The following is a 15,043-nucleotide window of genomic DNA, read 5'->3' as shown; positions in this document are numbered from 1 at the left end:
ACTGCGCTCCAGTGGTTCCGTTCCTACCTCTCGGGTAGATTCCAGATGGTGCAGCTGGGGGACGTGTTCTTTGATAAGAGGGCGCTTACATCTGGCGTCCCTCAAGGAGCCATTCTGTCCCCCATGCTATTTAACATTTACATGAAACCGCTGGGAGAGATCATCCGGAGACACGGGGCGCAGTGTTATCAGTACGCTGATGACACCCAAATATGTTTCTCTGTGTCTCCGACTGATGCAGTGACCAGGGATGGCATCTCTCCTCTAGATGCCTGTCTGGAGTCCGTAATGGGCTGGATGAGGGAAAACAGACTCAGTTTGAATCCAGAGAAAACAGAAGTACTCGTGATAGGTTCCCCGGGCCTGGAAATTTGTCCACCTGTCCTGAATGGGGTCACACTCCCCCTGAAGGACTCTGTTCGCAGTCTGGGGGTGCTCCTGGACTCGTCGCTCCACTTGACATCTCAGGTGGATGCGACAGTCAGGAGCACTTGTTATCAGCTTTGGCTGATACGCCAGCTGCGACCCTACCTGGGCTGGGGGGACCTTGAAACGGTGGTACATGCTCTGGTAACCTCTCGGTTGGATTTCTGTAACACGCTCTACATGAGGCAACCCTTGTACCAAACCTGGAAGCTTCAATTAGTGCAGAACATGGCAGCTAGACTGGTCACTGGATGCCCCAGGACCAGCCATGTAACACCTGTTCTACAAGATCTACATTGGCTGCCCATTCGCTTCCGGGTGCAATACAAGGTGTTAGTTATGACCTATAAAGCCCTAAATGGCTTGGGCCCAGGGTACTTGGAGGACCGCCTCTCCCCATATAATCCGCCCCGCACCCTCAGGTCGGCCGGGAAGCAACTGTTGAGGGTTCCAGATACTAAATATTCTGCGACTGCACAAAGGGCATTTTCCAGCTCGGCCCCGCAGCTCTGGAACTCTCTTCCCGGTGAGCTCCGCTCGGTTACCTCCCTTGACTTATTTAGGAAGAGGTTAAAAACCTTCCTCTTCCAACAGGCTTTCCCCCAGACAATGTAATACCTGCTCTCTCCCCGTTGCATCGTTGCACCTGCACTTTATGCTAGCTATTGTTGTGATTTTAATCTGTAAGCTTTTTATCTTGTTTTTAATCTGTATTATTATATTGTTTGGGTTTTTTTATGGATACTGTTTGCAAAATTGTACATTTGTTGTACTTCTGTGTAACCCGCTTTGATCTGCAAAGGAAAAAGCGGGCTATAAATAAACAGTTTATTATTATTATTATATTTTGGGAGGTTTCTGCAGGTATATATTATAATAACTCAGAGAGGCTCTAAGTAAGGGCCCAAACAGACAGTCCTTTTAAGCTGCCACCCTGGTAGCTGCGGAGCATGGTGTTTAGACGTCTCATGCTACAAAGCCGCCCTGAAGCCAAGCAGCTGCCCAGATGTCAGCAGCTTCATGATGTCTCGATGGCATGGTATTCACACGCCACATGCCGCTAGAACATCATGAAGCCGCTATGGGGCCGTGGCAGGGTCAGCAAAGCCAGCTGTTCCCCAACTGTCAGAATCTGACATGTTTAGGTTTTGTATGTTATTTGGTAGGGAATGGTTTACACTGGGGAGGATGGGGATGATTGGAGTTGGGAGTGGCTGGGAGACAATGTCTGATCAAGAGTTAATGTGTCTGTAAAGACCATTTGTTGTGAGAAGCAGGCTGAGGTATGTTGGGGAGGGTTTTTACTGTTAGACTGTGTTAGGCTGGATATCAGCTTTGGAATGGCATGAAAGGGGGCAGGGGGGGAATGGAGAAGAACAGTTGGCATCCAAGCATAGGTGGTCGAGTTAAGAGTTGCAAGTGTCTTTATTATGTTAAAGGGGGCGTGGCCTGTTACATTTGACCTAAACACCTTACTGATCACTTCTGTTCCCTGTTGTCAGCAATACAAGTAATTTGTTCTTACCACAGCAAGACTGTTTGACTGTCCAGTAGAGGAAGTTATTGGTTACTGAAACCAGCTGAACAAGAAGCGGATCTTATTTGCTCCTTTTTCGGCCAGGTTCAAGGTGGTTGGGGCCATGGTGTGTGGCTGCCATGGCCCCAATCTGTCTTTGGAAGGGGCAGCCTGAAGCTGCCCCTTCCTGACCGTCTGTTTCCCCACAAAGAAATGTGTCACTGTAACGAGGTCAGATATTTCCAGGAACCAGTGCAATTGGTGGGTGTCCTAGCTTTAACTATGCAAATACACCCCTGATCATTGAATAAGCTTGTTTGATTGTTTCCAGACTCAATTCCCTGCCAGGCCATGAAATCCAGTGGGTGACCTTGGGTAGGTCACATGCTCTCAGCCTCAGGGGAATGCAGTGGCAAACCACCGCTAAACAAACCTTGCCAAGAAAACCTCATTATAGTTTTACCTTAGGGCCTCTGTAAGTTGTAAATGACTTGAGGGCACACAACAACAACTGAAAGCAGAAACAAAAAGGACACTTCTGTTGTCCAGTTCCCAGCATTATGTCATCCACCAAGATAGCCAAAATTGTCTCTGTCTGTCTCATAACTAGCCTGAAGCCAGTTGCAATTTATCTAGTCAATCCATTTGATTCAGGAACCACCACTAAAGCAGGAATTTTACTATGTGTTCCAGAACCTTGCCGAGAAATGGAACAGTGGAAGCTGGATGGTAATTTTCCTATAGCATGAGATTCAGTAAGGAAGTTTTCAACAACATCTTTACAACTGTCTCCTTTATGGATGATGGAACCCTGTCTTGTTGTTGCGAGGCATTGAACCCTCCCCCTTCACCCACTGGACTAGTCCCCCCTCTGGTCTCTTTAATAAGTCAGGAAGGGAAAGGAAATTGCACGCAGTTGGTCACTTTCACATGGAGGGGGACCCGTCCTCCTCAGTAGGCCAGCAACTGTATTGGACTGATTTATAAAATAATATACCCTGTGAGAGAATAATGTTGAGGAGTCGTTGGACTTTTCAGGAGCATTAAATAGATGGTATATTTAGAATTACCTTTTCTGGAGACTTGCGTAATGGGCTAGATTTTCGTTTAAATATTTTTCGAAGAGACTCCAGTTCTCGTTTATAGTAGTCCCTGTCTTCTTCTATAGTCTTTACAAATGCATCTAGGCGAGAAGGTGACTTGTCTCCAAGCGCTATGCCACCTTCTAACCTCATTCTCTCCAGTTCTATTACAAGCTCTCTGTCTGTAGAAGAATGCAACCAATAACCAGGAACAAAATCATTATGTATGAAGAGCTGCCTACATTTAAAGCATTGCCACATTTAATACAGCAATTATAAAAGATCAAGACCCTTTGCAAACTTTCTATTTTCATTCAAAATCCTTCACAAGGATGAGAGAATATTTTCAAACATCAAAAATTAAAAGTTGTTTTTCAGACATGCTGTTCAAGACATCTGTGCTATCTTATCAGGGTTGTCAATATTTAGTCAACAAATATTTTTTTAACCAATCAAAAGATAACTGATTACATTTTAAAAGATTTTTAGGTAAAACCCTGACTGCCTATCTGTAGTATTAAAAAATAACTACAATTCAACAATTATTTTTATTTGCTTTATACTTGCCTTTCTCCCCAAAATGGGACTCAAGACAGTTGTTCTGATCTTATCATTAATAACAAAGTTACTACTGAGCAGTGTGACAAAGGTTATAAAGATGAGGTGACCTCTGATTACTTCTTTTTCATTCTTCAATATAGTTACATAATAGAATTGAAATATTTTTAAAAAACTGAACAAGTACGCCTTTAGCTCAAAGCCTCATGGAGTAAGACTGAATTAACTCATATATTAATCAAGGTTTACTTCAGTCTTCTCCAATTTGATTCCCAACAGATCTTGTGGATTACAGCTCCTAATTAATTATGTAGTGTTTACCTCTTCAAGAAGTACACTTCCATTGATGAAGCAAATCCAAGGAAATAAGGTCTGCTTATCATATCTTTTGTTATGTAGGCTACAACTTCAAAACACAGCTCAAGATTCCTCACATGTATCACAAGTTCCTTGAGAACAAATCTGAGAGCAACTATAAACACTTGAAAGTATAATCTAAAAATTATCTTGGTAATTAAAAAAGCTTCAGCTTCAAACTCAACAAAGTTAATGTAATGTATATTACACATGGGAAAGAACAAAATGCATAGACAAAAACTGAGTGAATAGACAAGTAGTGTTGCGCTTAAAACTAAAGATACTGTCTACCTGTAAGAATGCCATTTTAAAACATACTGACAGGTATCTCTCTTTGAAGCATCATTATGGGCACTTTGAAGCCACAAACTATGTATACCTTACTGTTTGAGTCTCTCGCTGAAGCTTCATTATGTGCACAGGTAAATGAGGTTCAAGGAAGGAGTCAGAGGTCCAAAACACGCTGCAGAAACAATCCAGTTTGAGATCGCTTTAACTGCCCTGGCTCAATGCTAGAGAATTATTGTAGTTTTGTGCGATATTTAGGCTTCTCTGTCAGAGAGCTCTGGTGCCACAACAAACAATACCCAGGATTCTCTAGCCCTGAGCCAGGCAGTTAAAGTGGGCTCAAACAGAATTATTTTTGCAATATCCTGCCATAGCTACCATCTGCCTTTGCCGCTACAACAGTCTACTGTTTTGGACCAGAGACAAACGTCTAACAATAAGCACTTTAGCAATTTAAAAACACATATACGTAAACTTTCTGTCACTTTTTCTTCAGATATTTTCTTGGAGTTCAGCTACAGCCTAGCTTTTCTTTTGGTTGAAGAGCTATCTCCATGACAAAGTTCTTTAAACACTTACCTATAATTTCAAGATTTTCAACTCTCTTTGTCAGCCTTTGGTTCTCTGTTTGGGCTTGATTTAACATCAACTCAAGAGTTTGTTTTTCTTCTGTGTTTTCAATGAGCTCTTCGGTGAGTCTCTCTTTTTCTCTACGATATGAAGTTAATTCCTGAAATAACATTAATGTCACAAAATCTAAAAATATTCAGAGTATACAAAAACTAATACTGAATTGTATCTTTCAGCTAACCACTGTTTATGTGGACAACTTACCTAAATTCTGACCATCTTTCAAACAAGTTAAAATGAAGAGGGGGAAAAAACCTTGGCAAAGTGGGAAATTGCCTATAATAACAGGAAATTCCCAAAACAGAATAGTTTAATTGCCAAGTTGGAGTAGAAGACTCCCTCTCTAAAATTCTGTTTCTGTCCTCTGTTGAAATTATGGGCATTATATTCTTACACCAAGACAACTATATAGATGTTATCATATATTTTCACTTGTTTATTTTCTGTATCAAAATCAACTACTGTGCTAGAATGTTAAAATAATGAAGTTCCTTAGCTATGAGTTCACATGCATACTAATTATTTTCATCAGGAACATTTGTGATTGATAATTTTAAATCCACAACTGCAACAAAATCTAGCCCTAGCAGTACAACTCTGAAAGAAAGAAAACTATTTCTCATTTTTCTGCATTAAAACTGAGTAAAGGCTTGTATGAAAAAAGATGCACTGCCATCAAAATGCTACTATGGTTTTGCTTTCTTGTACTATAAACAGTTGGCCATCTATTGGGGATGCTTTGATTGGATTTCCTGCATGGCAGGGGGTTGGACTGGATGGCCCGTGCGGTCTCTTCCAACTCTATGATTTTATGATTCTTTCTCCCTCCCTCCTTCTCTCTCTCTCTCTCACACACACACAGCTGTTATAGTCAAAACACCAATGTATTAAAATGCATTGACTTTTGAAAACTAGGGCCTGGTACACATCCTGGCGGCGATAGTAGGGCTCAGGACCGCGCACCAACTGCATGGTCTCAAGCCCTACTACGTGTGGGCGGGAGAGTAATAGTGTCACAGTGCGTCTGTTATGTCCCGAGTGTGCCATTGGCGCACTCGCGACGTAACCAGGGCGCCGGGAAAAGAACCTGGAAAAATCGGGTTCTTTTAACTCCAGAGGGATGTTATGTGGTCTAGCGGCTGCAGCATCCCTCTGGAGTTAAAATGGGATGCCTGCATAATGCCGTTTTCGGGCGGTCTGTACTGTGCCTAAATTTAGTTGTAGAGGTAATATTACTTACTGACTTAAGTCTTGCTATAGTTTCTTCACGATCCTGGATTTCACTGTGTTTTTTTTTAATCTCTTCCTAAAAATCACAAACAATAAACATTTTTAAAGCTGAAGATGTTTATAAATACATTAGTACAATGTTAAACTAACATTATAATAATTTTTCCTCTGTTATATTTTAAAACACGTGCCTATTGATGTAGAAGATATAAGAAGTCAAATGAAAGCTCTAATATTATTGCCATTTTCTTTTCCTACAATTTTCATGCACATTATACTATGGAAAAAATTGTAGTGTCAGAAGTTATGTAGATTCATATGCATTTATAAGTGAGTTTTCAAGAGAAAAGTATAAGAGACTGAGCTGTTTATCAGAAAGCCCTATGCTAAAATACAGTTCATGACTGAATTCACATACCTCCAGCAAAGCACAGATAGGCCTGTATACAAGTGATAGTCCCAACAAAAGTGTACCTATTGAATGAATAGTCAAATGCTGACTCAACTCTTACATAAATTCCCTGCCACCATTTCCAAAACAGAATAATGTGATCTACCACACAGAGGATTACAACAAAGCAATATATGTAAAAGGCTTTAAATGTTTGAAAACACTAAGCATTATTATTATTTCTATAAAAAGCTGCACATGAGCCTGTCCAATTAAATAAAAGGCCAGCATTTCTGTTTCAGATTGATATAGGCAAGGCCCCCTTTCAGAGAAAATGAAATGTTTTCACTGTAGTGTCCAGAAGTATTAATTATAATGTTACAACTATACTCTAGATATAAACATTATAAGCTGATAAGTAAATCTCTGCATTTTAATATTTATATATAGCGTAAGAACAGTACTACATAAAAATATTGTGCCTTACATTAATGATTAGGTTCAGCATACTTAAAGCATTTTTGGCACAGCACTGAGAATTTAAGATATAAGACAAAATGTACGTCCTTTCAAAACATATTCTGCTCCTGAAAGTTTTCATAAGGAGATAACATACTCTTGATGTTCTACCGTTACAGAATTTCCTTACCTTAGCTTCTCCAATTTCCTTATCTGCTGTCTCAAGCACAATTTCTTTGTGCCTTTCCAGCTGTTGGGCCAAATGATCTATTTGACTCAGTTCCTGGCACAGTTCTTCATTTTTATTACTTAAATGCACCACCTCACTAGTTGCATTTTGCCTACTGTCCAAAAGCTCTTGTATGCGCATTTCAAGTTCTTTGTTGGTTTGCTGCAGAAATTCAACCTAAAATGTATTGACACCATATAAAATGATCACTTGTACAGAAAAATCTACAAAGAAAGCCAGGACTTTGCAAGTTATTTTACCTATAAAGAACTACCTTGCATCACATTTATGGAGTGTTTACTCAGATGACTCTGGAGTTCTGGCATTTTACAAACGCTTTATCTAGGGCTGAGGAGTATTTCCAAGATTTCTAAATACAAAAACTGACAGAAATTCAAGAACCTTACCTGTAAGTTTAAGTGAGCAATAATTTTTTCATTACTTCTGTTTTTGGCTTCCAGAGATATGACATCATGAGAGCGCCCACCATCAAGTGCTAGTGCCAAACGCTCAATCTCACTATCACGGAGTTCAACCTGTGAAGACAAAATCATTATCTCTTTAAAAATCTTTTAGTGCAAGAAGCTTGGGAGCTGCACCGGTCCCATTTTCTAATATCACCTAGACTCCTACAATCCACCTTCTTCACCTTTGAAGAAACTGGAAGTGATTGGAGTAATTTTAAATGGTCTAAAATTGCTATCTGAATCCTTAATAAGGTGTATTAAGTTTGGCAGGGGATGAGGTTAGGAGAATTGCATGCCCTAGAGCTTCACAAGGACTCTCTTTTTTTAACTGCCTCGCCCCCAGCAATGGGATGAGGCCTTGGGGAAGTATAGAAGCCACACAAGAGGCTCCCATGGAGCACATACAGCCTGTCAGCCTTTTTATTAATCACACCAATTCATAATGCTCTCCTCTTTGATACTGGCAGGATAGCGAGGTATGGTAGAGCAAATGATTATTGCCTTCTTCCAATACACAGACAAAATACTGAAGGTTCCTTGATGCACACCTTCAACAATTTATGAAAAACTACAGAAAATACTAAAGGCTACAGAGATTTTTGAAAGTCCTAAAACTTAGTCTACCTGTTTGCAGTAATTTTTCATTCCACGTTCAGCAATGTCTAGTTTTTCCTGCAGGTCAGCGACTTCCAGTTGCAGTTCATGAATTCTGAAATATTTATTGGAACATAAATTTCATTCAAGAATTCTACTCTGCTGAAAACAGATTCCTTTGCAGTTTTCTCATTATTTGTTTTATGGTTATTCAAGATGCACTGAATAAATTTAATAACTTCAACTCCTTGTTATGGGATTACAATTAGCAAGCTCTTTTATTTTAATATACCCTCCGTTCTTGTGGTCTTCAGACTCATGTCCCTCGCTTATGTGCGAGGGACGAACGGAGAGGGAATGAATGGAATATGCACCCCCAAGCGCCTGCGCCTATATTCAAGCCAATGGGGCTTGAATATAAGCAAAACTCTATTTTTGTGAGAGGGTCCAGAACGGATCCTCCGCGAAAATGGAAAGGTGACTGTACAATAGTCCCTCAAATGCTAATATTTTACAACTATCACTCTTCATACACTCTCCTAACTGTCTAATATCACAAATATACAAACTACTTTTACTAGTTATGTGATGTCACATTTAGTTAGTTAGTGATGGTGGGAATGTAAGCATTTGGATGGCTACAGGTTCCCCACTGATCATATTGGAAGGTGATGTTAAAAGTATTTCAACATATTAAGAGACACATCAGTCACCTGTTGTCAGCCACTTGAAGAAGATCTGCTATGTATGGGTCATCTGGTTGCGGAACAGGATAAGCACCAATTCCTGAAGGAGGGACAGGTTGATCTATCTGCATACGTTGACGCCTGAATGGAATATTTCTTTTCCTACCACCTAAAAAGAAAAACAAAAGTACTGTATATACTCATGATTAAATGTAGAAGTTTTAGTCAAAAAATTGACCCAAAAAAACTGAGTCGACTTATCTACAGATCTATATAAGTACTGGACTTTAACTCTTTTTAAAAAATAAGGAACCATCCTCTGCTGAAAGGCAAGAGTGTAATCTGTCCTGGAAGTACTGATCCCTCTTTACTCTCTCATCCATCCAGTTATGTCTGCTGGAATTTTTTAAGTTCTTTGGCATCATTTTCATTTGCTTCATCCTTTAGATCCTTTGTTACATGCCCCTAAATTTTACCCTCAACTTACCCAGGGTTCATATCAAGATTCATAATGTTGGCCCCAAAACCTGCCCTTGACTTCTATGTGAGGGATCATCTGTGAACTCACACAAATGTGCACTTGTGCAGGGCATTGTTCAGAATCTTCAAGAGCTATTACATAAGGTTTTTGGCATTAACCATACCCACCCTTACTCATCTTTTAGCACCCTTCCCACCTAAACCATCAGTTGAAAAAGCAGCACCAAAAGACCAAAAGATGTAGTAGACGAAAAGAAGCCAAGGGCTTTGGTGAGAAGGATGCTAGAAAGGGCCTAACGGTGAGTGGGTTTCTGCCAAAAAATGTATGTAATAGCTCCAGAAGATTATGAGCAATGCACTCCGAAGGCACAGATAACCCATTGTGTGACTCACAGAGACTATGAAGAAAAAAATTATGCTTTATTTTCAATATGTGTCCCAATCTGTTAATTTCTTTTAAGCAACCACGCTCCAATGTTTGCAAAGAACCCCCAACAATTTTCTGGGCTTCTACCAGCATCAGTTTTAGTTGAACAAAATCAAAAAAGATCATATACAGAAATACCCTCCTCTCCAAAGTGAGTATGTAACATTTATTATTTGAACAGTTATATTCTGATTTCTTTATAAAATAAATGCAAAGCATTAAAAAAATGTTAATAAGATTTATTTTTTAAAAACCTTAAGAATACAAGTTATTAAAATCAATTTAATATCAAGAACAAGATAAAACAATCATACATTAAAAAAGGGAGACATAACCATAACCTACAGTAAAACCTTCAGCAAGATAAAACGTCAAATAATTTTACTTGATACTTAAAAGAAAATCTTTCAAATGAAGCCTTCTAGAGATTGAGTTCCTTATATGCAGCAGAAGATAGTCAGTTCCTGTACACTGTGACTCCAGATCAGAGGCACAGCCTAATATTCACCAAAATATTTTTGGTTGACTTCTGATGGCACAACCAGTTATTACAGTAGTGTAAGTATGCCCATGAGTAATGCTTTTTCTCCAGCTATTAAACAACAGCTGGCCAGCATCTCACACACTTCTCCCTTGACTCAAGGGGCTACTGATCAGCTACAGAGGTGCACCTGGACCTTACACAGCTGAGACTGCACAGTTGATGAAAACGGGGCAAGCTTTACCCTCTCAGATTTCTGGCAGCAGTACATTAGTGTCAGTATCAGTATGTAGGCCAGCATCAAACAGGATCGTAATGACAAATGCTCAAGAAACATTAAAATAAAAAATGTTTATGCACCACTAACTTGGCATAAAATTACATCATAATAAACACGTATTCTGGTACTGTACCTGGCGTCTGAACCACTGCTTGGAGATTTTTCTCTTGGAGCTGTTGGATCCTGTCAGTCTTGGCTTTGTTTTCTTTCTCTAACGATCTCATCTTATGTACATATTGATTATTCAAAAATTTCATATCTGCATTCTCATGTTCAACTCTCCTCAATGTAGCTTTCAGATCTTCAAAGAGGGGGAAAGAATAGTATTGTTCTATGGTGTATTTTATTTCTCTTAATAACACAATACTATAAGAACTAGTTCAAACAATATTTCTTTCTATCTGCAAGTATAATCATATACAAAATAAGCAACTCTCAACTTCCTTGTGCATATCATTATCTCCTTCCAATACATGGCAGCCTGCCTCTTACCACTGGCATCATTACCCTTACTTTTAAGTGATGTGGCCAAAACCCCACATATGAGAACAGTTCAGAGTCTGCAGGCTTGAAGATTATATTGACATATAGAAAAATAGCATTTATAACAGACTTAAAGAGTAAACTACTTCTCCAACTCTCTTTGAACCACTATAATTTCTCAGGGCTAGTATTTCCATGTTATGCTTTAAGAACAAATACTGTAGCTCATAAGTGTGGTTTGCACCACAAATAATGGTTTTGATCAAACTCTTGAATATTCCAACTTATATAATTTATGCAGATCAATGAAATGTACATGTGTGTATATTTTGCTTTCTATTCTAGTTATAGAAAAGCCAAGGAGCTCAGCATCACATAAGAACTCTCTTTACCCGAGGAAATCAGGCTGAGTTCCCCCCCCCCCAGCTTCTCGTCATTATCCACTGGCTAGTTCTATTTGTCCAAGGAATAAATGCAACATTGACTACGGCTTTCTTGAATGACAGATCAGAAATCAATCTGATGCTCAAAAGATCCTAAATAGCTGATATCATGATAGTGACAAAACTGCAATATTTTAAATTTTATTTTTTATTATCAGCTGGAAAAAAATTGGTTTCAGTGGCATATCCAACTGCAATTTCAGACTGTTAAGATTTTTCTTCATTGTTTCTTTGTTTTCAATTGAAAACTCCAAATGTTGTTGAACTGAAATTCACAGCATTCCTGACCACTGGGAATACTGACTAGGTCTGATATGAGTTAATAATAATAATTTGTTTTATTTATATACCGCTATTTCAAAGATCATAGCGGTGAACAGCAAGTAAGCTAATTAGCAAGTAAGCTCAAGGGGTACACACTAGCCATCCCTGAATTAGCTGAAATTAAAGTATTTTTTTAAAAAATTAAAAGATAAAAATGGAATATAAAATATGTAATTACACTCAGAATAAAAGATCTGAGGGACAGCAATTTTATCTCGTAAAAAGTAGAAAATCTGTTCAAAGTGTAAAGCATTAGAACAAATTTTGAAGGCTCTTGTGCTAGTATACTGACCTCCACATGTATTACTGCACAACAGGCACATTTAGGTACACAGTTAATATTAATTAAGCACAAAGTTGTGCTGTAAAATAGACTTATACATTATGAGTTAGCTGATATCAATATACAATGGACCCTTCCCTTATGTGGAGATCTGTTCTGGACTGCCCTGCGTAAGGGAAAAAGTGTGTATGCTCATGCCATTGTTTCCCCTGAACAGTTTCCACATAGGCTGGAAGCCGTGTAAGGTATGCCCATGTATGGCACATGAGCACTGTAGTCTGTATCTATGTTACCCACATTATTTCAGTCTTCTTGTAAGAAAATATTCAGTGGTAGTCTGATTCTTTAAAAAGAACATTAACCGCACAGGCTAAACTTTTGACACTCATGTATAAAGCACTGAGCCTATATATTCACTTTCTTCCCAAGAGTAAATGACTCCAAAACTCAGTAAGTTGAAATGCTGCCTCCTGCCATTCTCTTGAGCTTGGAACCTGGAATGCAGCAAAGAAAAAACACTCGTCTTCCTGCTGGGTTTGGAAGGCATATAGATTTTGGCTAGTTGAAGACCTGGAAAACATGAGGGCCCCACCTAAGAAACTATAAACATCATAGTTTTTCAAATTACCTTTGATCCTTTGATCCAACTGCTCTTTCAGTTTCAGGACTTCTAAATGTAATTCATTATTTTCCCGAGTGAGTCTAGCATTTTCTTCTCTATAAGGTTCCAGAACAGCATCATAGTTGCTATATTCTTTTTCAATTTTTCCAGCAGATAATTTTGCACTTCGAAGACTCTCAGTTGTATGAACAAGGTCACTGAAAACAAATTAACAGCAAACTGACAGACTTCAGAGATGAATCTTATACGGGCAAAAGCAACCATTTCCTATAAATGTCCTTCTTCAGCTACTCAGCCCAGAGCAGAATCTGGTTTCGCATATTAGCTTGTCATTGGACCATATCTCCTTAAGTAACTATCAGCCAGTCTCTAATCTCCCATTTCTATGTAAAGTCCTAGAGTGAGTGTTGGCAGCAAAACTCGAGGCTTTCCAGATCAAAACAGATTACCTGGACCTATTCCAACCTGAATTCAGGCCTGCTTACAGGACAGGAACAGCTTTGGCTGCCCTGGTGGATGGCCTACACCAGGAGCTGGACAAGGGGAATTAGTTCTTATTGGTCCTCCTGGATGTTTCAGTGGTATTTGATACCATCAAACTTAGTACTGTTCTCATTCATTTGGATGATATGGCACTTGGGGGCATAGCTTTGCTTTCCAGTTTTTCCTGGATGAACATTCCCAGAAGTGGCCTTAATTACCTACGCTCTACATGGGGCTGACTTTGAAGAGTGTAAAGAAGCTGGGGCTAGTGCAAAATGGAGCAGACCAACTGGTGTCAGGTGTGCCTTTTAGAGGTCATATATCTGGCCCTGCAAGAACTGCACTGGATTCCAATTTGCTTTCAAGAGCAATTCAAGGTGCTTAGGTGACCTAGGGTCAAGACATCTGAAAGACTGCCTCCTCCCAAATGAGTCTGCCAGAAATTTGTGATCTTTGAAGATGTCCCTGTTGTTCCCAACACCTCATGAAGTTAGGATGATGAATACAAAGGGCTTTCCACAAATGTGGAACACCCTACCCAAGGTTAGGCTGGCCCCATCTCTTTTAAAATTCCAGTGGGCAGCCAAAACAGTGCTATCCCACATAGCAGTCAGTATTAGAAACTGCTGTTTAACTGTTTCAAAATTTGGTTTTAGGACTGCTTTTTTAATGGAGTATTTAAAGTGTATTTTAATGTGTTTAAAAATGTTTTAATCTTTGTATTGCTTTAATTGGTTTTTATTTGTTCCACCACTTTGGGAGGCTTTGTGAGCTTGGAAGCAATGCAGAAATACTTAAAATAAATAATTTGTCATCAGTATTGAACTCTCTGCCTTCCTCTATGTATTGTCATAGAACAAAGGTGAGGAAGCTGCCATACATTCAGCTTGTAAGGATGAAATAACATAAGAATAGTGTTGTACGTCTCATGGATAGGAAAGGAACAATATCTCTCATCTTGCTGAGCCAAACCAAAGGCAAAATACCCTTATTCTAATATGCACTGTGCAGCTACTGTGTTCTACTCTGGTGGGTACTGTTGTTTATTTAAGTGATCCATGTGAACTGAAGATATTTGATAGCTGTGGCAATCTTGCTGCTCATTAGATCTTGTTGGACTGTGACATCAAGTCATCGCATAAGCAAGGGTAAAAAAATCTGCAAAATGCAGTACAACAATATCTGGAAGATTACAGGATTGCCATACCTGCTCTACAATCCCCTGCCCTAGAATCTTCTGAAATTCTGAAGGGTTCCACAGCAAACACCAAAGATTCCATGGCAGACCAAATCAACAGACAGGTTTCTTCAGAGGGGGTTTGCTATTGCCATCCTCTGCGGTTGAGTGTGTGACTTGTCCAAGGTCATCCAGTGGGTTTACATGACTGAGACAATATTCAAACCCTGGTCTCCAGAGTCCTAGTCCAGTGCTCAAGTCACTACGCCACGCTGACTATGTGGCCATGTATTTACACCATGTAGATATGTCCAACAATATTTATACCCCGTCCTTCAGCCCTAATGGCTATCAGAGCGGCTTACAAGTATTATTTTTAATTAGACAGTTCCCTGCCCTCAGGCTTACAATCTAATATGCTAGAAACCACTTTTAAAACTGAATACAGTTGGTCCTTGGTATCTATGGAATCTGCATTCACAGATTCAACTATCCATATAGCTTGAAAATATTTTTAAAAATCCAAAAAGCTAATCTTGATATTACCATTCTATGTAAAGGATATAATTTTACTGTGCCATTATATATAGGACCTGAGAATCCACAGAGTTCGGTATCCAAAGGGGGTCCTGGATACCAAGGGCCCA

The 15,043-nt window shown here is 39.3% G+C and overlaps 1 protein-coding gene across 5 annotated transcripts in view; it reads right to left on the bottom strand.

The window, feature by feature from the left end:
• Positions 1 to 15,043, bottom strand: part of CEP135 (centrosomal protein 135) — a 47,778-nt gene that overhangs the window by 31,164 nt on the left and 1,571 nt on the right. For all 5 annotated transcript variants that reach the window (XM_089525260.1, XM_089525264.1, XM_089525263.1 and 2 more), the window contains exons 3-11: positions 12,743 to 12,933; positions 10,715 to 10,882; positions 8,941 to 9,082; positions 8,258 to 8,342; positions 7,574 to 7,702; positions 7,128 to 7,343; positions 6,098 to 6,163; positions 4,807 to 4,957; positions 3,013 to 3,206 (exon numbers count right to left, since the gene is read on the bottom strand). In XM_089525260.1, coding sequence (XP_089381386.1) covers positions 3,013 to 3,206; positions 4,807 to 4,957; positions 6,098 to 6,163; positions 7,128 to 7,343; positions 7,574 to 7,702; positions 8,258 to 8,342; positions 8,941 to 9,082; positions 10,715 to 10,882; positions 12,743 to 12,933 — 1,342 coding nt within the window. The remainder of the gene's footprint in view (positions 1 to 3,012; positions 3,207 to 4,806; positions 4,958 to 6,097; positions 6,164 to 7,127; positions 7,344 to 7,573; positions 7,703 to 8,257; positions 8,343 to 8,940; positions 9,083 to 10,714; positions 10,883 to 12,742; positions 12,934 to 15,043) is intronic.

This window comes from Sceloporus occidentalis, unplaced genomic scaffold, assembly GCF_023333645.1.
Source record: "Sceloporus occidentalis isolate IW3139 unplaced genomic scaffold, rSceOcc1.0.p SCAF_5, whole genome shotgun sequence".
NCBI classification, from domain to species: Eukaryota; Metazoa; Chordata; class Lepidosauria; order Squamata; family Phrynosomatidae; genus Sceloporus; species Sceloporus occidentalis.
The sequence above is the reverse complement of the archived record's forward strand: the minus strand, read 5'-3'. Positions and strand labels throughout refer to the sequence as shown.